Here is a 24,252-nt window from a genome sequence, read left to right on the forward strand (position 1 = left end):
TCATGTGTCTACACGAGGAATCAGGAATAGCTTCAAGACAGCCTGTGAATAAAACAGTAGAAAACATCTATGAAGATATTTGTGTTCTTTTAGACAACCATCTTTTTTTATCAATATCAATATTGTACAGCATGTGAAATGGTCTTGCTTGTTTTTAGCTATTCAGCTTTCTGTATATGTTCTGCAAGAACCAGGATTTATGTGGTTTTGATTCACATGCTGACAGAAAAAGAAGCCAGAAATGCTGATCATCACCAGACAAGTCAATTTTACAGTAGGGTGTGCACAAAGTAAAAACCTGAACCAGACTGAATTTATGAGCCTCCTTTATTATGATACCTGTAATTTGCATTGAGAGGAACAGATACTGTTGTACAGCTGTACCTGAAAGCTTGGTGGTGGATATCAGTCATATTGCCTGTCATGTTGACTCCAGATGTTGCCATACTGCCCGTTGATATGAGACACAATACCATGGATCAGCAAACCAGTATCTTTCCAAGTGTTCCTAAATATGTGATTAGCATTAGCCATAAATAACTGAAAATATATAAAATACAACGTGCACTAGGCTTTTGAAATAAAAGGATGTTGGTCAAACCACTGCAAGAATTCTAGCTTTAGGTACCTTTTAAAAAACATTGCCTTGTTCCTATCTGCCACTGGTATTGACTTGTTTGAGATTTTAAAAGCATTTCTGTATCTGGTATAAAATAAAGTTATACCAATTCACCGCCTTAGAATTGGAACAGACATAGATTTACATTATGCACAAACCAGAAAAATAATAATGACTTAGCTACCATGGCAACTTCTGTTGATCCTCGGTGTAGGATTGCTGCATCTCACTCCACAGCTGAGATATTCTAACGGTTTCACATAGGTCTGAAAATAAACAACTCACAATTGTATTTAAACACTCGATTTGCCTGCAGTGACCCAACCATACAACAATGGGGTCACTCAATGTCTTTTATGTTACCTAACTATCTGTATAGCAATATCAGCATAACAACAACAACAAAAAAGAAACCAGGATAATTACCAGATGATTCTGGAAGAAGGACAGTGAGGTAGCACCAGTGTACCACACGTGCAAACAGTATATGTTGTTTAATCACTCTATATTCCTGGTCCAAATGTACTTGATCTAAAATTGAAGCCAAGGGGAACATGTCAACCACAATTAAATATGAACTATATTTAAAAGATCAGGACTACATTGTTTTTGCTGCAATCGATGCTTCCCTTATCTATGGTTTTGAGTATAAACACACATAAAATATACAAAGGTAAAGGGGAAGCTTCAAAATGACTAAAAATAAGTCACAGCCTCGAGGAGAGTTTATTGAAAGGCAGTTTGACTCAACTGAACTGAATCTATTCAGATAAAATCAGGACCAGAAGACAAAATTGGAAGTTAGGTGGAGGTTCAGGGCATAGAGTAGAAGGTGTTTTTTTTTACACAGAGAATGGTGGGGCTTCCAAACCAAGTTGTTGCTGCTGATTTATTTGGATCCTTGGATGTGGATCGGGGATCAATTAGCTATTTTCTTTTTTAAATTACACAGAAAATGTATTTAGCCGACTGGTCAATAATCTCCTACTTCTCATTGAGCAGAGAGCTGGCCAAAAGTCAATGCGACGGACTCTGGTCAGAGATGTTGCTTATTCTGGGAGGACATTAAGCTTCTCTTTTAAATATTGCTGGAATTTGTGTTTTATCACTTTACCTTGTTGACTCGTGCACTGTGGTTGATGCCTCAGTACCCCAATTATTATCACAATGTTTCTCAGAACCTGCAGAACGTGACCCATTAGATCCAAGGACTTTTCATCCATGTACATCCAGTGTCCTTGGCAGGAATTAAAGCCTGAAACAAGCAGGTATATGTGAGATTGTCCTTCACGTCTTACAATGCAAAGTGTTGAACTGCTGCTTGGATTATGTTACTCTACTATAGCCAATGTGTAGTAGTAGTAGCTGAACACAAAACTGCCTAGAGAAAATATTAATGGTCTACAGAAACGAGTCAAACTTTTAACTATCAATAGCTTAAGGGAACGTTTTACCACAATCACAGTTGTAGACGAGGGAAGAAATTACAGTTGCACATCCCTAGTGGTCATTTCTAAAATGACCTATATTCAGAAAATGTTGCTTTTGGTCTTTTATAGAAGTAGGTTGAAAAATGACTGTAAACTTGATAAATAACAATATTGAACAGTAATAGAGAAGCATACCGAACACCATACAAGGATATTAAACAGGTAGTACATTAAATATTCTGTATATATTTTATATATTTTCTGAACTTGATACTTAAATAGTGTAAGAAGCTGTTTCTTGCCATTGTCTACTATCTTCTGAACCCAGGAGAGTACAGTGCGTACAGTGCAGTCTAAGAAATTCAAACACAGATTTGATTTGAACTAAAACATAATATACATTTTTTTAAAGGTAATTTAAATGACAAATGCATCAATATTCTCCAGGCTATTCTTCATATTCAGTTAGTTATTCCATTTTCAGCCTTGAGGTTGTCTATTTCAAACTGGGTAGCAGTGAACAGATTTCCTCGTTCCATTCAATCAGAGTGACAATGTGACCTTTCAACTCTGACACACCAACCAACTCTACTAGAGAGGAAGTGATTATATGATGATTAGTATTTATTGCTGTATCTGTTTGTATTTTATCTGAATTATATATATATATATATTTTAATTTAGTCACTGGTGTTTACATTTTATATTTCTTAAACTTTTTTCAATCAGACATGTTTGTTTGTTTTGTTTTTTTATAAATGTGACTGTTTTTGTCCTGTAAAGTGCTTTGAGATACATCTGTATGAAGGGCACTGTATAAATAAATTTTGATTTGATTTTATTTGATATGTGGGACAAGCCACTGTGCCCAGTATTTGACTGGATTGAGTTCTGGGCAGTTAGACATTTTCAAACCGCAAACAGACAGGTAAAGACAGGAAGAGAGAAAAATGATAATAACTAAATATTAGATGAACAAGCCCAAGAAACACTCAACGTAATTACAAACAACATAAAAAGGCTAAGGAAAGGTGAAAGAATAAATAACATTTCAAACTACATCCCTCTTAAATGTTCCCATACCAAGTGTAATAAAGCATAGTGAAAGCATGGTTAAGCATTACATTGTAAAGCCCAGAGAGGTATGGTAAAGCATATTAAAAACCTTGCAAACCATAATAAATTATACAAATGCATAGTAAAACCATGGGAAAAGCTTGGAAAAGCTGCAAAATGAAGGGATACTGTTACAATATATTGCTTTCTTGTTACAGTCTGTCTACTATAGTTTTTTTATTGGACACACCATCATATACCACACCTCTAAAACATATTAGTAGCATGACGGATTCACTCCTGTTCAGGTATGCTATCTAAACTGTAGGAATGGTATTCATTTCAAGTACTTTTAAATTCTCCAAGTGTTGTGTAAATTCAATTTAAGTATTTATTTAATTGTCTTCAAAATTGGCCTTAGCAATAGAAGTAAAGACTTCTTCCTACATATCAGTGATGTGTAATGTGTGCCCCTGAAGAACCCGTACTGAGTGTTTTCAGAGCAGTTCACTTGCCTTCTGTCGAGAGCTTCCTCATCCATCTAATAATGATCCTAATGTTGTTATTTGTCAGTGCTTGTGTCAGCAGATACTCCAGTACGTCATCCTGCAAATCAATGTGTCAGATACTTGCATGCATGGTCCAACACGTGATGGTTCACAATGAATCTTAAACAGCAATTTGCTTAAATTACATTTAATTTATTCTGTTCCTTTTCATGATGGTTGAAATCATTCTTAGTGTGTGTGTGCGTGTGTGCGTGTGTGCGTGTGTGTGTGTGTGTGTGTGTGTATGTGTGTGTGTATTAAGGCGCTTTGATAAGGGGTTAAGCAACTTCTCTTTAGTTATAGTTGCCTGTCATATTATTATTATTTATTTCTTAGCAGATGCCCTTAATCAAAGTGACTTACAGTTATTGCAAAACATCACATTACAGAGAAGTACAGCAAAGTGTGGAGCAGTTAAGTGCAAGTACAAGATGATGTAAGTGCTGATACAATTGTGTGCCATAGACATTATAATATAGGCCAGATAAGCTGAAGTGTCTTTATAGTGCCAGTAACATGTCCTGCACAGTCGTTTATTGTCTGCAGAACTAAAGGAAACTTGTTTCAAATTAGCTATATATATATATATATATATATATATATATATATATATATATATATATATAGAATCTTGAAATCATAGGCAACTTAAGTCCGACTTAGAAAATCCACAGTATTTGAATAACTGCAACTACAAACTCATTAATGAAGCGTACGCTTAAATTATCAGTACAATATGGTTAGATATTATTTGCCTTCTCAAAATTAAGGACATTTTTTGTTAAAGATAAAAACAAAAACATAGCTTTTTATTCCTGTTGAAATTTCTCACAATGTCTCTTATTTGTTATGCAAAAATAAAATATATTTATTAAAAAAAAAAAAACTATATATAGATACTATACCAGATTAAACAAAGATATCAATTTGCATGCTTTACTTTTAGGTAGGCTGTTACACTAGCACTTCCTAGGTCATTTCACCTAAGCACTGTCTTAAGGGTCAAAGCATGGCAATGTCTGCTAAGCATGTCCATCAATATTGGAAGCAGCTGGTTGGTTAATGACAGGAAAGAAGATGTTGAAGAAGAAGGGGGAATATCACTCTGCAGGTCAAATGATCTAGGAAGCGCAAACCTATCTCTAAGTAATAGCTAGACACAGATTAGTCTTGGCCTGTTTCATTAGCTTGAGAATGCTCACCTGTGGACACACATGCACTGTGGCTTGATTCTCAGAGTATTCAATGAGCTTACTCAGATATCCCAGCGATCCTTCCATGCTAAAACCCTTTATAGTAAGGGGCTGAAACCACAGAGAAGTCCCAGAGACTATATTAAAGATCACCATCTATGGGCTGACATTGTACAAAATTGTGTTTTTCTGAATGAAATATACTTTATTATTCATGAAAATGTTCAACACTGTTTTAGGATTATAAAAAACAAGCAACTCAAGACTTATAAATCTTTGTAAAAGATGTCTGGTTCACGCACAGCCTTAGCCCTATTACATAGGCCCTAAATTAAAACGGCAAACATATTGTAAAAATGTAATAATAAGAATAAAATACTAACCTCTGAGTGGTATGCTGGGAGCCCGTGAATTTCAAATCCGTGCACAAACAAGGTGGCTGCATCTGTAAAAAGAAGCTTGTTTTATGAAGAACTGTTTAATACTGATACCAGGTTCTCTTTGCCAACTCTAAACAGATATGTGCATTTTGGTTCACCTCAGTGGCATACTATGTTAATTTCAGAGACAATGGAAAGGTTTTATGTGCTTGGGTCCTGTAAAGTGGACTCAGTTGAACCTCAAAGGTGTTCACCACTGTCGACGACATCCATTATTTTCACAGACTGATAGGTAAACTTGAGTAATAATTGATTAAGTCTCACACATAGTCTAAATATCACCCTGCAAATATGAAGTATGTATCTTAAATGTTGTTGTCAGTTTGGTAGAATCGTTATAAAATTACTGTTGTGGAGTTACGTGGTACCCAGAATTGAACATGACTTGGATGTCAAGGCATATTCTTTCTTTGAAGTCTTATTATTACCAGCAACTAATCCTCGTCTACCTGGGTCCGCTGTTATGGTCACTGGCAATGAGTTTCTATTTCATAAACCCTGTGGAGGGGACGTCTGTAGTTTAAATGGTTTCTGTGATAGAATATGTGGGAAGAGTTGTTACTAAAACATACAAGTGTGCTAATAAAGTTTGGTTCTGGCCAAAACTAACAGCAGCACTAGAGATCATGAGTTAGGGAACATTCTGAAGCAAAACAAAAATATAGAAATAAGAAATCTAAAAGTAACTAACTTAATACAAGGAGACCAAGTTGGTTCCCAATGTTCATGTCTGCATCCGGCTATGTAAATATGTGACAAAGGAAGTTTTTATAGACAACGATATCCAGTACTGGAGTGTCTCTGTTCCCAGAACTCCAGACTTTCAAATGCTGGCAGTTTTCCAGCTCACTGTTTGACCTGAAAGACAATATTGGAATATCAGTAATGTTCCACTTACACTGTGAAATAATATTGCGAATGTTTACATCATTACTGAAAGTATGCTAAGACGGCTAAAATAAAAAACTGGTACATATACATTTAAAATCAAGAATCACATTCATCACAATGTTAATGAATGAATGATCCCTTACCGTAGTGGTTCTGGTCTGTCCTCCTGTAACTGGCTAAGATTAAACACAGCTATGAAGGTTGCCAGCTCCACCTTTTTTACTTCCCATGTAAAAACAGCAAGGTTACCCAGGTCCAGACAACGTGCAATACCTAAAAAAATGATACACCAAAATATGTGGGGTTTTAATTTACTATATCAATAATTTTTTGACATTGGCTGTTATGTTCTACCTCAGAGGTGGCTTCACTTTAGCTTAATGTTCATTTGTTTGTTGTCAACCTGTTTTGTTTTTCATTTGTATTATTTAACTGTAATAATGTTTTGTGTAGCGCCTTGGGGAGTTTCATTACATGAAGGCGTCATACAAGTCTAACTTGTATTGTATTGTATTGTATTGTATTGTATTGTATTGACACCCCAACAGAAGGTTTCAAATAGGGGGTTGTACTGTATAGGAGAGCTTAATATCACTGCTGGTTAATATTTACTTTAATCCAAAAATTCTAATTAATACATTATTCTGTGCTGAATGTGTTCAGCCTCTTGTTGTAAGCTTCTTGTTTGTTTGTTGTATTTAGACTCTCAGGATGTTTAAATAATGAAGTGGTTTACCTCTGTGTTGTAACAGAGAGCTTGATAAATGGTTTGGTTGACAAGCCCTGATGGTGTGGCAGCTGAGAAGGCGACAGTAGGATGCCGAGGGATTGGGTTCGACTCCATCGCACAACTGCTGTGTGTGATACACTTGACAGCTGAGAAAATCCTAGGAAAATGTATTACACCAGTTACTGGAAGAGCTAATGAAATGAGACTGGGGCAGTGGTAAAAGCCTGCCATCTTGTGGTGATAATGCATTACAACAGGTTATAACAAACACGTTTTCAGTCAGCCGGTGTGAAATATACAGTATAGTACATGTATGTGGGTTTTAAATCCTTTATTTAATCAGATAGTTGGAACTGGAAGTATATTCATACTTCCAGTCAGTGAACTGAAGACCTGTATTTGATCATTAGTCAATCTGATAACTAGACGTTTCAGATTCACCCAAACAAAGTTTATCACAAAATAAGTTGTGAATTTCATGTGCATGTGGGGAAGAGTGGCATTAATCACAAACATTATTTAGCATAATTGTTATTAAACATATCATTGCTAATTCTTATTGTATATTATTCTGTACATTCTGTTGATACACGTCATGGTCATCAAGCTTTTCATTATTCTGAGAGCCCTAATTCTGAATTTACAGGCATGGCAGGGGATTCTACTTGTTATTATTAAAAAAAGTGATATTTTGATTAAACTTACGTGATAATGGACCTGAGCCGAAGCACTGTACTCACGAAATAACAGCTCTAGAAGGTTAATCTTGATTGTGGCTCCTTCTCTGGAGATACACAAAGCATAAATAAGTGTTACATTTCTTTCCCACAGGAGGCTTTGCTGTGTGCGAATGGGAGTCTTTGTGACAGTATTTATTGAAACTGTACTATGTCCGGTTTTCCCATGTTAACAGGATTTAAAATACTAAAGAAAGTTAATGGCGGAAATTAGTTTATAAGTTATTTCTCTGATTAGCTATCATAAAAACTTCAGTTCTAGACCTACCTTTTAAGCAACTAAACCTAAAGACAAGATACCTCTAAAAAGCAGGTACCTGCACTAATGACTTTAACAGTACTGAAAATGAACTGTACGTTTCCCCAACCCTCTTTCTTGTAATTGCATTTTTTTTAAATGTCCCCATTATTACCGCATGGCAAACAGAGTGATAACAGAGGTATCTGTGAGGCCAAAAATACACAGAATAGCTGTCCCTTCACAAAAACATGCCAAGCCAAGCTGTACCACAGCAGCCAGACAATGCATGTAATAAAATGTACCTGCATGGCTGGGATGAAATCACCCAAAGAAAGCATCGAGGTATGTTAGAGCTTGAAGATTCTTGAAACTGCAAAGCGTCTATTGGAGACAGTTCTGATTGCATTTGAATTTGGAACCTGTGCCAGAGAATATAATACAGTTTTAAGTTATATTTCATTGTCTTCCTCTCACCCCAAGCTAAATGCTCATAAGACTAAAAAACAGATGACATTTGCTAAATAAGAAAGGTATACATCTTGAAACCCAACACATTCAACACTATACATCTACATCTACATCTTTTTTTAACAGTCTGCTGACATCAAAATGTAGCATGGGTGTCATTCTGTTCTCGGGTTTTTAAGATCTGCAAATATGATTTGAACTCTGAACTACATATTTTCCTCAGGGTGTTAACCCTGTTGTCATGGATTCATTCCATTAGTGCTACAACAAAATGTTCCTTGCTAAATGTCCCCCTGGATAGTCTAGCAAGGTTTCAATTCATTGAAAAAAGGGAAGGATATCTTTGGAAGCAGCTTGTTGTAGATCTATCCCTTTTAAATGTATTATCCTACTATTAATAAAATGATTAAGCATAATTAAATGATTTGCCAGTTATTACCTGCTAAGTGACAGTCGGTAAAAGACAAGCACAATTATCTACAAGTAGAAAACACTACGAATAATATTAATATTATAAACCGAACAAATGGTTTTGTGTATGAAGTCATTTTTAAATGTGTTTTGGGGTTTTATTTTGGGCTGGATTGCTTAGTCTACTTGAAATGTATGCTGGTTTCTTAGATAAATCCACATTATTCATTTAAATCACAGAATTATTAAGGAAAGATCAAAGAAGTTAACCATATACATGGTTTGCATGAGTACTTGGTCTCAAACTGCAATTAACTGGAGCTGGCAAAGGCTGCATTTCCAAGCTATCCTCTGGACATATTTGAGCCTACATGACCTTCTGCCTGGAAGCTACCCAGCCATTGTCAGAGCCACCAAAACACTAAATGGACACCTACTCCATGTGGAGGTGCAGCAGGTTCCAAAACTGCAGGATCCCCGTTGAGTAGCCAACTACTAATTGGTTAGTATGTGTGATAAAGGCTTGAGACGTGGCCCAAGCCCCTGCTTGGATGTGCAGCCGAACACATGTATCTCCTGTAGCTGTGCTTCTTTCAGTTCAGCTTCATAGCCTGTATCAAAACCAGCCAGCAGCTTGTACTCTGTAAATTGATATACAGCATTAGAAATTAAATACAGTTGATGAACATAGTAACAGCAAGTAGATAATTATTAATAGTGAGAAATAAATGGAATAAATAACATTTCAGATATACAGTCAACACCTGCAGATTTGGTCAGAAAACAATTCACTGCAGACAGTAGTGAAACTTGGCAGGTGATGGATGGCATGTTTCTAACACTACCACCACAATTCATAGAGGACGCTCTAGCCAACAACTACCATAGAAGTGTTATGGATTTATCTTTTTGGCACTGCAATGATGCTTCTCAAGTAGGGTTTACAGTATGTGTTCATAAAACGTTTAATAGAGCAGAAAGGGGCGTTCAACACCCCTGAAATGCTCAATTCATTTTAGAACCCTAAACTTGACTACCTGACAATAACATTGTACTATGAATCTTACCAGCAGCTTCCTTCTCAGTCCTGTAGTGTTTTTTATCAGCTAAAGCTAAATCCAGCAGCAGAATGTCCCCTTGGTCTGTTCCCAGTACTGCAACACCAGCAAAGCATGTCAAGGTTGTGTGAAGATGTCCAGTATCTTTGAACCATTTGTCACCCATTACTTCCATACATTTCACCTAAGATAATGGGAAAGAAATAGGCTAGCATGTGGAGTCCCCCATTTTGTTTTGGTGGCAACACCTCCCCCTCCGCAGATTTAGTATTTCTAATGGAAAATGCAAATGAAAGCACTAAACAGATACAGTCTGTAGTATCAAATTCCAGTATACTAAACCCTTCAAGGGTATATAATTTTTACATATAGAGTATAGTCTCAGTTCCAATGGGGGAAATCAAACCGAGTGAAAAAGAATAAACAGAAAGTTGTGGCCTAATCTTGTGTACTGCCTCAGGCTACATGGACTGTGTGTGAAAGTACAGAAGGCAGAGGCAACAGCAGAGGTGGGGAGCTAAGCAGTAAGAAGAGCTCAGGAGATCTGAAATGAGTTGTAGACAATTCAAGCAGAAACAGATTACCTTAAGTAGAGAGAAGAGGACTGTGTCATTAGTAATTTGTTGTTCTTACCTTTGAGGGAAGGGAGATGGCTCTCACGACTCTTGATGTGCCCAGACAGTAGCAGCACAGATAGAAAAATCCAGACGAATCCTGCAGCTCAACTAGCAGACACCAGCGCTTCTCCCACATAAAATCTTTGACCTGACCGACTATCTTATCATCTCCAAAGTGGTGCCGTGAAAGGCACTTCCCAGTTAACAAACTTATGACTTCCAGCATGGCCCCGCTGGTCACCCAGCTTGCAAATGGAAACACTGTTGTATTTACACAGAGAGAAGAAAACGTACAGTTAACAAACAGGGCAATGTGTTTCAGGAAGCAGGACCAGTTGAGAAAAGACTAAACATTTGTAAAAACATAAACTGACAAGACAGAATGTAAAGCTGCCTAATCAGCAAAGATAATCTAAGATTATTTATATTATTAAGTGCAACTTTTTGCACAGTAACTACTATCTCCCTGTCCAATCAGTTATTAATATTTTATATTTTATATGTAGCAATTGTGGCATGCTGGACAAGTGCATTATTGTCTTGAAAGTAGGGTGCAAGTGCAGACTAATAAACTATGGCATTTTTTCGCTCTTCATAGTAATCAAGGAGCTCAGTTCCTAATAGAATGGCCAGACTATCACCTTGACAAGTAATTTGACAAAGCATATACAATTGAAGTAGAAAGCACATTTATTACCTTTTGAAAATGTCCCCTTGACTTGTGGTTTGCTCCTTGGATAGCCATGGAATATGCCTTCAGAAAAGGGTTGGTGTGTAATGGCCTTCGTGGAAGGCAACATCTTGTAATGAAAGAACAACAATTAAATAATTGAGTCTCTGAAATGTTTAACTGTCAATTGTAAGCCTGTGTTGTACACATGCAGTTAAATTAGCCTCTGTTGTATCAAACATTGTGCCTCAAATATTTCTATAGTCAATTAACAGATATTTCTGAAGACACTTTCATTCCAGGCCATGTCACAGACTATTACGGTATATATTGTAAAATAAGATTAATTTATTAATAATAATAATAATAATAATAATAATAATAATAATAATAATAATAATAATAATATCAATTCAAATATACAAATTAGAAACAACAAAAACATGTGTATCACATGAATAAAGTTAATAAAGAATATGGATTTTACAGCATTGGTAAGCACACTGTGACAAAAGTAAAATCAATGATCCAGAAACACTATTGTTGTAATGCAGCAACCTGCAATTTCAATTTCTAAAGCCTCAAAGCTGTTATGCAACTAAGCAGCTGTCAGGTGATGAGTGGTTTTACCTGTACTGCTGTCTAAGGCATTTGTGGTAAATCTTTAAATCAAATGATATAATGAAGGTAATCATTTTACAAATACATGCTCAGCCATTTGTTTGCTTCAAATGGATCAGCTGGTAATGTAGTACTTAATTACAGCTGCAATACAATTTTACAGACACTCATAATTACTAGTAATTGTTACGTGACTCTTGTTATTAGTCAGTTTTGCAATTCCCTTGTACCAGTCACTTAGTGTTTCCACAGCGGGTATACAAAGCAATTAGAAGTCAATTATAAACGAAACAGTGTGGTTGTACTCATACATGTATTAATACTCTATTAACTATGTACAGTAAATACATAATTTGCATAACATTCCTCTCTTAAGTGTTACCATTGTGGGATGCTGGAAAAATTCACCATTTAATAATTGCCTACAGTAACTGGAAATGGAAAATGGATTAATGCACTGTGTGGTTATATTTTCTGGATGAAGAACATTTGTCTCCAATTCTTATTCCTAACCAGCACAGTTTATTCTTTTATTTTACACTGACATGTATCATAATGTCCCTGCTGCAATGCCATTCAAGGCAGATTGTGGTGTAGACAAATGGAGACTTCTGTGTGAAGCCTGAATTTATTACATCACTTTTTTTTTTTTTTTTTTTTTTGCTAGGTCCAGGAGCTGCATCAATCACAAGTCGGCATGAACAGAGGCCAGTGTCATTCCCCAGTAAGCACCAGTAAGTTCTACTGTAGAACCCACATAAAAAGTAATTCAGTCAACGCACTGGTCAATTTTCTGGAAACTAGAAAAAGTTGAAGGACCATCTGAATCTCGTAGGATTAAAAAGTAAAAGGACATCCCTCTTTAGATCCTCTTTAAACCTTCTACTGAAATCCAGCATATTCTGGTGTACTAATAATATCTGTAATACACTAGAGCCATATACTGCAAGAGCAATAGCAGCACAGTTCACCTGTATATTCCCATGACTTCACCCCTACCTCAATACACAATACTGGTAGCCTGGTAGACAATCTGTTGAATAAGTGTTACTTCAGATTAGTTCTTTTCTATCCGATGGCCACTGGCAATAACACATCACAAGACCACTTGTACTAACTGACAGTTAGCTTTGATAACTTTGCCAAGATTTGCTGGAGTTTCCCTTTCGTTATTGCTAACACACATTTAATTTATGCTAAACGTACACTACTAACTCCAAAGTACTGTAATAAATTAACTTACCTTAGCCTACAGTTTAGAAGTCTTTGGTGCTTAAATCTTTAACATGTTTCTTGGCAAATCATTATAGTTAAATCCAATAGTCATCACATCCTAAATCCTTGTAAAACAGTCATTAAAAGTGTAAAGGGGTTTGGAGGTTTGTTCAAAAATGTTTTCTGGAGGTCACACAGAGGCCTTTCACAGTAGGATTTGCTGGCTGGATTCAGGCATGTCGAAGCTGTGTGTTACAATGGAGAAAATCTTCTTTGGATTCTCATAATCCAGTAATCTGGCTGTGATGTGGACATGTACTTGTGCTGTAGAGGGATAGTATAGACCATTCAGGAATAGAGTATAGATTAAACTATTCTCAGGGCCATGTCCGTCTGTCTATACATTCGTCCATCTGCATGTCACAATTATATTAGTGTATATAGCTAGAGAACTGCTGAAACAATTGTCATGAAACTTGATATTAACGTTATTTAACTTAAATTATTGAGAGTATCAGAGTCTGTGGATATGAGGTGTCTCTCCAATGTAATGTTTAATCCGAATTTGATATGTCATGATCATCACATTTTTCATCATACTGGTAGTTCTAGTTTTGAATTTACATCTGTGGCGAGATGTGTATGTTATTGTCATACTTGTTTAAGAAGCAAAACATAGACAATGAAAACAGATCTTCATCAAACTCAGCGTAATAGTAGATATTGAGATTAACTAAAGCTTTATATTTGTTTAAACTCTGTAGAATCTATATTAATTTTCAAATATTTTTAAATGAAATATTTAGTTACCACCATGACCACAAGTACGTGAGGAGTAGCAACATCTACATTGGTCACTCAGGCCAAGCAATCTAAAGCACTATGTCCAAGAATTAGACTAAAACCTGACCAAAAAAAAACATTTTACTTTTTATTCATGTCAAGCTCTGGGTACAAGTGTGCATGTGTTACCCCGTATTTCAATAAAGTACCATACCAATTGTAAAACCTGAAGGTGCATCTGCCATGCACCATTTCTTTTTTGTATTTTACAACAGACACTAGATGTCAGTAATGAAGCACTGTGGTATCCCACCCACAGGGAAAGTTATACAGATTGGGTTCCATGCCATTTTCTGACAGAGGACCCCTAGTGGCCATGGCGGTAACTAAACATTCAATTAAGAAACATGGGGGAAAAAAAACAGCTGCATTCACGAGTTCATCTCAATCTCTGTAAGCCTCGTTATAGACAGAACCTTAGAAAGCAGCTTCTAACTTCCTCCAAAGATATTTTTCTCAAGAGGCAACATTGTTGGGCATGCTTAATTCTCATTGTTCCTGACTCACTAATTTTCTGTGACTGCCTCAACTACCTATATTTACAATAGTTGTTATGAGATACAGTACTTATAATATATAACCGACACAGAATTACCTGTATTACTATCCTGTCACTGAGGACTGTCTGTTGCTCTGGGATTTAGCTACAGTAGAAGGCATTTATTTAAATCCATTAGTGCTGATTAATGGTAAGGGGATTAGCTGGAGGGGTTGCAGTAGGGGCATGGGCACCATTTCCAAGCACCCATTGTCTCTCTCTCGCTCTCTGACACCCTAAAGATTCAAGTCCTGCTCCACTGGCATTTTAAAGGATGATTATCAGTAAAATATACCTCTATCCACAAGGAAATATTCCAGAATCTGAGCTTTGGTTGACCATGGCCATCATTCAAAAATAAAGGTAATGTATTTACTTATATTTATCTTCAGGGTTGGTCTTATTAAAAGGCTTGCTGAAGTTTGTTGTGTTTTTCTCTAGCATACCAAAGTTAATAAGAAACTTTTTGGAGCAGTTTCTTCATGAAAAAATATCTTTAACTGCTGAATGTGTTGTAATTTTTTGTAATGATAGCAGTGGGACTATTTTATTCAAAATGATATTGAAAATAAATACCATTGCAGCTTAGAAAGATGGGGTGAGATGTAACCACCACTATACAAATATATGAAAATCATCCTAGGTAGACAGATTCAGGTAGGAAGATAGGAAACGAAGATAAGTTAATTGACCCACTGTACCTTTTTTAATACATTACATATTCTGTTTTTCTGTTCAATAGGACTCCATTTGAAACCAAGGTTACAGTTGTTCTGGATATATAAAAATACCTCATAAGCTTCTTATGATGCGCTCTAGAAAATAGATCATATCCCCTCCCCCCTCCCCCTGGCTCACTACTGCCCCCCACCCCTCCCTTTCCTTGTTCCCATTGAAGAAAATGGCCGTCCTAAAAGTCAAATTCACAAAGAACAAGCGGGACAAGCTAGCCCAGGTATTATGGATACTTAACTGGATTTCTGTTGTCACGGGAATCATCCTCTTCAGCCTGGGTCTGTTCCTGAAGATCGAGATCCGGAAACTAAATGAACTGATGGCCAACCAGGAGGTCCATTCGGTCCCCAACATGCTGATTGCAGTGGGGGTCATCGCCTGTGGGATTAACTTCCTGGGTGGCAAGATCTGCTATGACTGCTCGGACACCAACAAGTTCCACCGCTGGAAACTGTTCATGCTGCCCTATATCATCTGCACCTTCTTTTTCACGTTTTGCATCCTGGTGGGGGCTCTGATGTGCTACACCATGAGGAATGAGTTGGAGGAGTCCCTGTACCTAGGCTTGAAGGAAGCCCTCAAGTTCTACAAAGACACAGACACTCCTGGAAGGTGCTTCCTGAAGAGGACCATCGATATGCTGCAGATTGAGTTTCAGTGCTGTGGGAATAATGGCTTCCGAGACTGGTTTGAGATCCAGTGGATCAGTATAAGGTACCTGGATATGTCCAACAAGGAGGTCCAAGAGTGAGTATACTTCTTGTTAATCTTCTGCTATGATTGTGGCCTGAATTCCTCCCTGTATTAAAATGTATTTGTATTAAAACATTACCAAAGACTCTACCTGTACTTAGTTGATTTATTATTTGGTTTCTTCAAATTAGCATAGAAAGCACTGTGATAAGCTTATGGCCCTTGTATCAAATGGATTAGCTGGTCGGGAAATTCAGTTCAGGTCGTGTTACCACTGTTTAATATCCAACTAGAGAATCCTTCCTGTGTAAGCTTACATGGGGTAGGAACCCTGCAGACATTTACCAGCCAACACAATTGTCCTGTTTATAAGATCCTTACATACGTAGAAGCCAAGTAACTGTCTGTACTGTTCTCTAGCATAATGCTTTGTATTCAATAATGTGTTCAGTTTGGGTGTCTAGATATTCAAATTTATGGTTTGTACTTCTGCCTAAAATACATTTAATTAAAAAAGAATTCAAAATTACGAAGAAAAACTGGGATAAAACAATTGGCACTCTAATTAATTCATTTTTAAGTGTTGATAAGGCTTTTGTTTTCTTCTTGAGGCCTACGTAGCATCTGTGCTCAAACAAAAGCCTGTTCAGTAGATTGTCATTGCTTTCACCTTGTTCTCAGCCGACTGAAGAGCAACGTTGATGGAAAGTACCTGATGGACGGTGTTCCATTCAGCTGCTGTAACATCAACTCCCCACGGCCCTGTATCCAAAACCAGCTCACCAACAACTCAGCACACTTCAACTACGACTTCCAGAGCGAGGAGCTCAACGTGTGGCGGAAGGGCTGTCGGAAGGCCCTGCTCGAGTACTACACTCAGATCATGCAGTCCATCGGTTTTACCGTCCTCATCATATGGCTCTTCGAGGTAGGTTCTGATTACTTCTGTGTCTATACAGAGGGAATGCAATGGTTCTGCACAATAACAAAAGTAAACTCTAAGTGTGATCACACTGGAACACTGATGTAGATTTGTTTTTTGTTAGTTTTATCTCAGATTGAGTGTTTTAAGTTAGGAAGGTTATTCCTATACCACAAATAGGATGCATTGAATGTTGTAGATATAAGTCTATTTGTAGACCAGAGGCAATGGTATAGATTCAGGGACCAAAACTATGAAACACTGGTACAACAGGCTGTAGGTAATATTATTTATGTTGAAAAATATTTAGTTGGCTACAGAATGGAATGAAGTAGAAGCAGTAATACAACACCACTGAATCATACCACAGCTGGGTTAGTGGTTCAGAAGTAATGGTAGCTCACTGACTCTGAGGCAAAAAGGTCACACTTTCTTATCAACCTGTGGGGTTACAAGAACACACTCCAGCTATCAGAGCTCCAGCGTACCATGTTGAAGTTCAGTCTTCTTTCAGATGAGATATAAAAGTGCCCACAACAAACATGGATGCTGTTTTTCCTGTTCATGACGCAATTCATAGTGATTTCTGGATTCATTTTAGTGTCAAAAATGTATTATTTAGCAAAATATTTGATTAAAATATACTTTGTTTCAGTGAGGTGATGAATTATTTGCATTTCATAAGTTATTTGCATATACTTGGTAGTCAAAAGATTTATGTCGCTATCTATTTCAAATCCATTTTGAATGTGAAACTGTGATATTTGCATTTCATAATGTTGTACTCTAGTGAGATCTGTTACACTTGCTCTTCCTGGGTCATTTCTCCTCAACAGTGTCTTCTGGGTCAAAGCAACTTACTGACTGAAAGCATGTCAATCAATAGGGAAAGCAGTTGGTTGGCTTATGACAGAAAATAAGCCATTGAAGGGATGGTGACAATTTCCCCCTCCAGGTCAGAAAGCATTGCTACAAGCACAGTTTAATGTATTGTTTCAATCAAAATTGTTGTATAATCTAAATAGGTATACCACAGATATGAGTGTATGTGTATGAGTACTACAGACAGTACTTCTTCTCCACTCTCCTAATTAGTGTATTTATTCATGCACTCTCTATAATCTATAATCCTCAGTTAAATCCTTCTCTTCTCTCCTCTCCTGTCACGAACACAGTTTATCTCTTCTCAGCTCTATCTGCGTTAACCCCTATTTGTCCCCTGTTGGCCCCCACAGTTTATATGCAGCAATATTCAGTGGGAACATTTCAAAAGGTCAATGTGGTTTCTAGAAAAGCTATTATTTGAAAATATCACCACTTCACCATGGCATTGGATGCTTCAGAACAACAAAATTGAATGTCATCAAAATGTTTTTGCAAGCTCTTAACAGTTTGAATATATGTTTGATATAGATGTAAACCTCATTTTGTTTCACCTTTCCCCCATTTTGCCGCCCTGTGGGCATCCCTCAATAATATCCTATTGGGCTGTCCCTCACTAGCCCCCCATTTGTCTCCTCACAGCTCTCGGTCCTGACAGGGGTGCGGTACCTCCAGACGGCCATGGAGAACGTGCTGCGACAGGGAGACCCTGACTCTGAATCAGACGGCTGGCTGCTGGAGAACAGCTTTGTGGAGACAGCCCGGTCCAACTTAAACATCATCAAGAACCTGGGAAAGTCCAACCAGATCAACGCCATCTCAGGGAACGAGGACCCCAACATGGACGTTCCAACTGCAGACTATGGGCCTGACAATGTGCCTCCTAAACAAATCCCCACTGCCAGCCAACCCCAGAGTTGAAGGTTCTGTATGAACACTAAGGGCCCAATTTTGATCACAGGTCATTAGCACCTGATTATGGGCGCTTGGTGGGTGCAAACGAGCGGTTTTCTACGCCTGTGCTACTGCCAGGCATCGGACAAACATTTGAGGAGTGGCCTCATTTTTGAACTGGGCAAAGGTTTCTTAATCAAGTCTTTTCAAAGAGCAAACACTATTGCAGGGAAGCTACTGAACAGGCAATACATTAAGAAATTAAGAAACTAGTTTGGCAAGGTTTTTACCGATTAGCAATGTGGCATAGGAAATAAAATTAAAAAGTTTTATTGGAAAGTGTTAATAATGGAAATAATTCATGCTTATTTTATTATCAAAAAAATCACAGAAAACATGTAGTAAGAAGTATTCCACATTAAAGGCAAAGTCAGTTTCTTTTGATTTGTTAACCATTTCTGCTTCCCACTTTCCATAGATTGACAGGCGCTAACCAAATCGTGCTTTGCTCTGTTCAAAATTATAATATGAGGGATATGGCAGGACGCAACACAGACGCTCTTGAGTTTGCACATTGCCTTTTTTTTGCCTTCACCAAAATTGAGCCCTAAGGGTCCTCCAGGTCTTCCTTCCAGTGTTTGGGACACACAGGCCCAACAGAGTGTTACTTGACCATAATTAGTCCTTTTCCCCTTTAGGAAATGCTGCCACGCTGCTTTTCAATTTGGACTGGATTTCTTAGTTTTGTTACAAAAGCTCCTTCTTCAGAAACTTTAATATCCAAAGCATTTCATCAATGAAATGATCAAGCAACATTATTGGATAACCTCAGGAGTGACCTTCACCTGTCAGGCTTCATTGGACAGCTGTAAAAAGTTTGCATAATAACTTTATCACTACCCTGTGTTTTTTGTATTCAATGTACGGTATTCAGGTTTTTTAGAGAGTTTGGTCTAGCAGAGGTTGACCCAGGAGATGGGGTTCAGAGTACAGTGCGTGACACAACTTGATCTCCTTGTGCCTCAGCTATACCCTGTCCCAGCTGTAACTATGGTTAAAAGCGAACTCAATTGGAAAGCATATAATCACCATAGAAGATATAAATACAAATTGCATAGAAATCCTAACACAGATTTCATTAGTTTCATTACACAAACTTTTTTGTGTTTGTATAGCACAAGCTAGCCTACTTTTTGGCAGCTCAGCAGGGTTCTCTTCATTGGGTCTCTAATGCTTTATTCTCGCTGGTGATTTTCACTGCAGTAGTTCCACCAAACCGAACACATCCCGAGCAGCACATCGTTTAATAATGTTTTCAGGTATTTGATGTTATAATGCGTATTCTTGTTAAAAGCATATACACTCTCTACACCTTATCAGTAGATCATGTTGCAAACAACAGGACCATGCAGGATTTTTTTTTTTTTTTTAATTGAAGAGGCAATTAAAGGGGGAGAGTAAATAAAGCCTTTTCTGGGCTTGAATATTACAGTATCTGTAAAACTAAATATGTATGTCAATTGCTAGTTGACAGCATGCCCTTCATAGAAAAGAGTCTACTTGTCTACAGCTCTGCTGTGTGGCATTGTAATTAGTGGTGGGGTGTTAATAGACTTTTGAAGGTTAGTCAAGTGTGAAACATTTAGAATGTATTCTAACCATTTTAAATACAGTGTTAGCCTAGTGTACAGGGTAGGTCAATTTATTTCACATTCATTATTTTTCCAGTCTTTTCTATATAATATTACATGCTGTATGCAAACTGTTTTATAAACAAATACATGTTGCTAGGCTTCTTATGAGTTTTTTTTTTTTCCTGATTGGCTCCAAACATTCCCAATATTTTAGTTTAACAATATAAACTAACACCCCTATAGTAAAATTAAAACCTTGAGACCTTGGCATATTTTTTAGGATATATTAATTGATATAGTCTGCTCCAACTCTTTAATATCTTATAATGTAGATTTCTTATTAATTGTCTGGCACCATTGTCCCTTACACCAAGCTAAAACACAATGTTGGACATTGTTCAACAGAATGGAGACTGGTAAAGCAAATTGTGATTTCAGTCTGAAAATATTCTGTATTTCTGAACTGCTGTTGAGATATTTTCAGCTTGATAAAACTTTCAAGTGTATCACACACTCCATCTAATATGGCTAAGAAAAAGCTTTGTACTGTTGAATATATACAGTTTGAGCTGTGCTAAAATCCAACCCATGTTTGAAAATTTATCTGAAACTAAGGAATGATGTTGATGTATTCCAGCTGTTGTATTTTTATAACATCCACTGTAAAAACAATTGTAAAAACAGCTGGATCTTCCCATATATGGTATTGGTAAACACTCTACATGTATTTTGTATTTGCTGTAAATATCAGAGATCCTTTGAATAACTGGAATCTACCGGTATAAATACTGTAAGGTGAAAAAAAGGTGGTAATAGAGTCTATTGCTGATATCTGTTACTAAAATATATTTAAATGTGTTTATTTACCTTTAACTGAAAATCACAATGTTTGAAGCTGTAAGAAATGTGTTTTACTGGTGGAGCGCAAGCCTAGCATGAGACTCCTCATACAGCAGACTGAATGACAGGCGCAACTTCCTCTATACGAGAGCACTCAAGCAATTATGATTGGTGCTCCTTCGTCAGTCCACTTTCATTTCCTAATGGATTGGGATAATGCTTCTAGTTACCTTGCCATTAATTGAGAGAGATACACAGGGCATAAAAGCACTAGAATCTCCTGGCGAAAGGCACAGTGGCAACTAATCCGGACTTAAACGTGATTTTCACTGCATACATCACTTCCAATCTGTCTTACAGCGAACATCCGATTACAAGGCAGTAAAGAAATTTACAAACGTCCACATTGCATTAAAACAAAAACAAAAATCTTCATTATAATGTTAATGTACTTTTGTTTGCATATAGCGTTAAATGCCTAGCAGCATTATCTTGTTAAAGATTAAACCATTGGTTTATTAGATAAAATTATTATAGAGGAAAAGTAAGTCAAACTGCTGCAGAAACATTTGAACCACCTCAAACAAGCACTGTGGAGCTCAAACAACCTTCTCAATCATGTTTTACGATGCTATGCCATAAAAACAGAAGTTAAATCGACTACTTTAACTTCCACGTCTCAAATTTGTGCGGTGGTTGGTCCCGGTTTGGGATACATATTTAATTACAGACATATTTAGAGGTGGGCCCTTTGTCATTTTCCAGTAGGATTCTGGGAAAGAGAAGAAACCTACTCTTCGCTGTACAAATGTGTAAACAGAAAATGTAAAGGGAAGTACCAAGATATAAAAAAAGGTAATTAACCAGTGGAGCAGAATACAGGAAAGATAAACATGACCAACAAGAGACTTCACCTTTTATACTTTAACACCCACATAGAACCGAAATCTAATATTTTGGAGACTCCTTACCACCCCCCACCCCCGTGTCCAGGGGGAATGATTAATTTACAGTTAAAGTGTGGTGGTATTTATGAATGGCAAGACCTAGAACTACACCTTTGAACTATGTCAATAAAACAGACACTTTTTATACAAGATAAAGTCTTTATTTTATATGTCATTTGTATCAGCGGTTCCCAGTCTGTTGCATGTTAATTTTTTCTATTATTTGTGTCTTAAAGGAGTGCTTAATAAATGAGCAATCAGCAATGAGAAAGAAGCACATGTAAATCAAAAGTGGAAAGTGCAAGTGATCAAAGGCTATTTTTTAATTATTCAAACAAGAATGGTGTATTTTAACAGCAGATCAATACAAATTAAGCATATATAGTTATAAGAATGATTACATAGGGTATTTCAAAAACCCACCATAGGAAAAAACAGGTCACCACGTTCCCAAGCAGTTTGCAGATGCCCAGTTTCAAAATTAATATACGTGTTGCTCTGTTCCCAGCATATTTTAAATGTTTAAAGCAAACTAAGTAAAATGTTATTTTGAAGTCTGTAAATGTGTGCTATGCACTACCTTGTGTGTGTAAGGGGGCAGAGTTCCCCTAAACGTATTGCAATTTGTATAGTCAGTACTAACAAAAGGCTGAGAACCACTGATTTCATTAAAACATTACATAACCAATAAATGCCAAGTGGTGATTGTTTGATTAAAACAGAATGTAGCCGTTGGGCTCTAAGCAAAAACAAAATGCACATTTTAAGATCCTTCTTTCTCCTTTCTCTAAAAGTATAATTTGCAGCAAACAGTACTTTATTCAAGAAAGATTACCATATTGTACACATTTCCTGAGTATCTGAACATTACGGATAAAATAAAAATTAAAACACAAAGGAAAACTAAAGAAAAAAAAAACACAATAAATGAGAAATAAAATGTATGGTACATTAAAAGCTGAAAGTATCATGAACACTCACCAGGGCTACTCATTCCCAATTCCCATTTTAGGTATGTACTGAACAGTGTGGAGGGTGGAATTGTCTTATGAAGGAGATCTCAAAGGAGGCATTTGTTTATTTATTGCAAACACCTTAACTTTAATTGTGAACACATATTCAAGGCACCTTGAAGTCAGTGTTAAATGCAAAGAACTGCAGTTAGTCCTTTAAGAGTGAATGCAATTAAAACATATTTCTATCAATTCTATCACTACATATCTATATGCATTGAGATTTCTCTTAAATTATCATTCAAGTTCCCTTAGACCTGTATGATTGTATTACTAATTTAGTGAATTAATACAGATACCATGGTAACCATACTTTGTGCAAGATCTATGGAAGTTAAAGACTTCAGTACATTATTTCTGTGAAGAGGATCCATTTTAAAAGATAGATAGAAAAGTGTATTCTGATATATACAGACAGCACACAACAGATTTTTGTTAGCAAGCACTTTCCTGCATGTTTTTGACTACATTTTGCAAGTGCTAAGACAGTTGGAAGCACTGCAGTACAAAGATTTTACTATGGTACGTCTTTAAACATCAGAATGAAAAAGTTCCGAATGGACTAATAATTATGCCTGTGAACACTTACAGGGGAAATATCTCTTTGCTGCAACAGTTTTGTAAGGGTTCACATTGTGCAACAGCATCATTCAGTCATTCTGTATGTTTGTACAGTCATTTTTGTGCAACCCTTGGGGAGAAGTGAAGTATTTCAATTGAAAAGCAGGTAAATATATTCAGGGTGATTAGAAAGCAAGTTTACCACATCAATGATATGGTGTGGTAATGTGGTAAACATAGTTTCTAATCAACCTTAATATATACATATATATATATACACACACACACACACACACACACAGAGACACACACTATTTTTTAACCATGACATTTCAGCTTTCAGTGAAACTGCTGCCACTCGTCCCCACTTCCCCTGATTGAAGCCTCCAAACTAATTCAATTTACGCAAACTGACAAAAAAGCAGCCTGGGTTTTTGTACTTTCCTTCTCTCCCTTGGCAGCCACAGCCTTTTGACAGCCGGTTCGTCCTGAAGGCTGCAACCAGTAGCCAACATTCCTAAAATTGATTTTAATGTGTGGAAGGGTGAAGCTTAAGGGGTCTTCAGCACTGCCAAATTGGCATTTCTCCTTAGAGCATCTGCCAGTCAAAAGCAAACATGACGTTGACTACTTCCAGGCTGCGAGCGATTTCTTCCATGATGCAATGCTGCTGCCAAAGTTGGTAAAGTTTCTTGTACCGCTCAGGAGAAAGATGTAGGGGGTTACCTCGCCTGTAAAACAAATACAGAGCTCTGTTACCAATACGCAATGTACTATTGTGCAAATTGCAAAGTGTCTGCCACTG

The 24,252-nt window shown here is 36.9% G+C and overlaps 3 protein-coding genes across 8 annotated transcripts in view; 1 reads left to right on the plus strand and 2 right to left on the minus strand.

Annotated features, from left to right (window-relative positions):
* Positions 1-4: 4 nt before the first annotated feature.
* LOC131698536 (uncharacterized) lies at positions 5-13,174 on the minus strand. Of its 4 annotated transcripts, XR_009307621.1 has the most exons (12): positions 12,974-13,174; positions 11,137-11,239; positions 10,456-10,700; positions 9,832-10,006; positions 9,202-9,405; positions 8,188-8,304; positions 7,613-7,691; positions 6,914-7,064; positions 6,321-6,450; positions 5,978-6,144; positions 5,230-5,291; positions 4,888-4,957 (listed from the first exon to the last, which is right to left on the minus strand). XR_009307621.1 is itself a non-coding variant. In XM_058990623.1 (8 exons), the coding sequence occupies exons 1-8, from the start codon at positions 6,012-6,014 to the stop codon at positions 33-35; spliced, it is 630 nt and encodes a 209-aa protein (XP_058846606.1). In that variant the 5' UTR covers positions 6,015-6,139; the 3' UTR covers positions 5-32. The 4 variants fall into 4 exon arrangements, 2 of the variants coding, with proteins under 2 accessions (XP_058846606.1, XP_058846607.1); XM_058990623.1 differs by lacking the exons at positions 6,321-6,450; positions 6,914-7,064; positions 7,613-7,691; ... (4 more) ...; positions 11,137-11,239; positions 12,974-13,174 and adding exons at positions 5-42; positions 804-885; positions 1,046-1,150; positions 1,734-1,874; positions 3,621-3,711 and having other exon boundaries at positions 4,856-4,957; positions 5,978-6,139; XM_058990624.1 differs by lacking the exons at positions 4,888-4,957; positions 6,321-6,450; positions 6,914-7,064; ... (5 more) ...; positions 11,137-11,239; positions 12,974-13,174 and adding exons at positions 5-42; positions 804-885; positions 1,046-1,150; positions 1,734-1,874; positions 3,621-3,711 and having other exon boundaries at positions 5,978-6,139.
* A 1,324-nt stretch (positions 13,175-14,498) lies between these two features.
* Positions 14,499-22,794, plus strand: LOC131698651 (photoreceptor outer segment membrane glycoprotein 2-like). 3 transcript variants are annotated; one of them, XM_058991478.1, is made up of 5 exons: positions 14,499-14,689; positions 15,069-15,808; positions 16,436-16,682; positions 17,513-17,631; positions 18,201-18,330. In XM_058991478.1, the coding sequence occupies exons 2-4, from the start codon at positions 15,228-15,230 to the stop codon at positions 17,594-17,596; spliced, it is 912 nt and encodes a 303-aa protein (XP_058847461.1). In that variant the 5' UTR covers positions 14,499-14,689; positions 15,069-15,227; the 3' UTR covers positions 17,597-17,631; positions 18,201-18,330. The 3 variants fall into 3 exon arrangements, with proteins under 3 accessions (XP_058847461.1, XP_058847460.1, XP_058847459.1); XM_058991477.1 differs by lacking the exon at positions 17,513-17,631 and having other exon boundaries at positions 14,500-14,689; positions 18,179-18,412; XM_058991476.1 differs by lacking the exon at positions 17,513-17,631 and having other exon boundaries at positions 14,504-14,689; positions 18,201-22,794.
* Positions 22,522-24,252, minus strand: part of LOC131698650 (E3 ubiquitin-protein ligase UBR1-like) — a 41,236-nt gene continuing 39,505 nt past the window's right edge. Inside the window, exon 47 of the mRNA XM_058991475.1 lies at positions 22,522-24,178. Within this exon, the coding sequence (XP_058847458.1) occupies positions 24,037-24,178 (142 nt within the window). The 3' untranslated portion in view covers positions 22,522-24,036. The remainder of the gene's footprint in view (positions 24,179-24,252) is intronic.

Source organism: Acipenser ruthenus, chromosome 18, assembly GCF_902713425.1.
Source record: "Acipenser ruthenus chromosome 18, fAciRut3.2 maternal haplotype, whole genome shotgun sequence".
Classification (NCBI taxonomy): Eukaryota; Metazoa; Chordata; class Actinopteri; order Acipenseriformes; family Acipenseridae; genus Acipenser; species Acipenser ruthenus.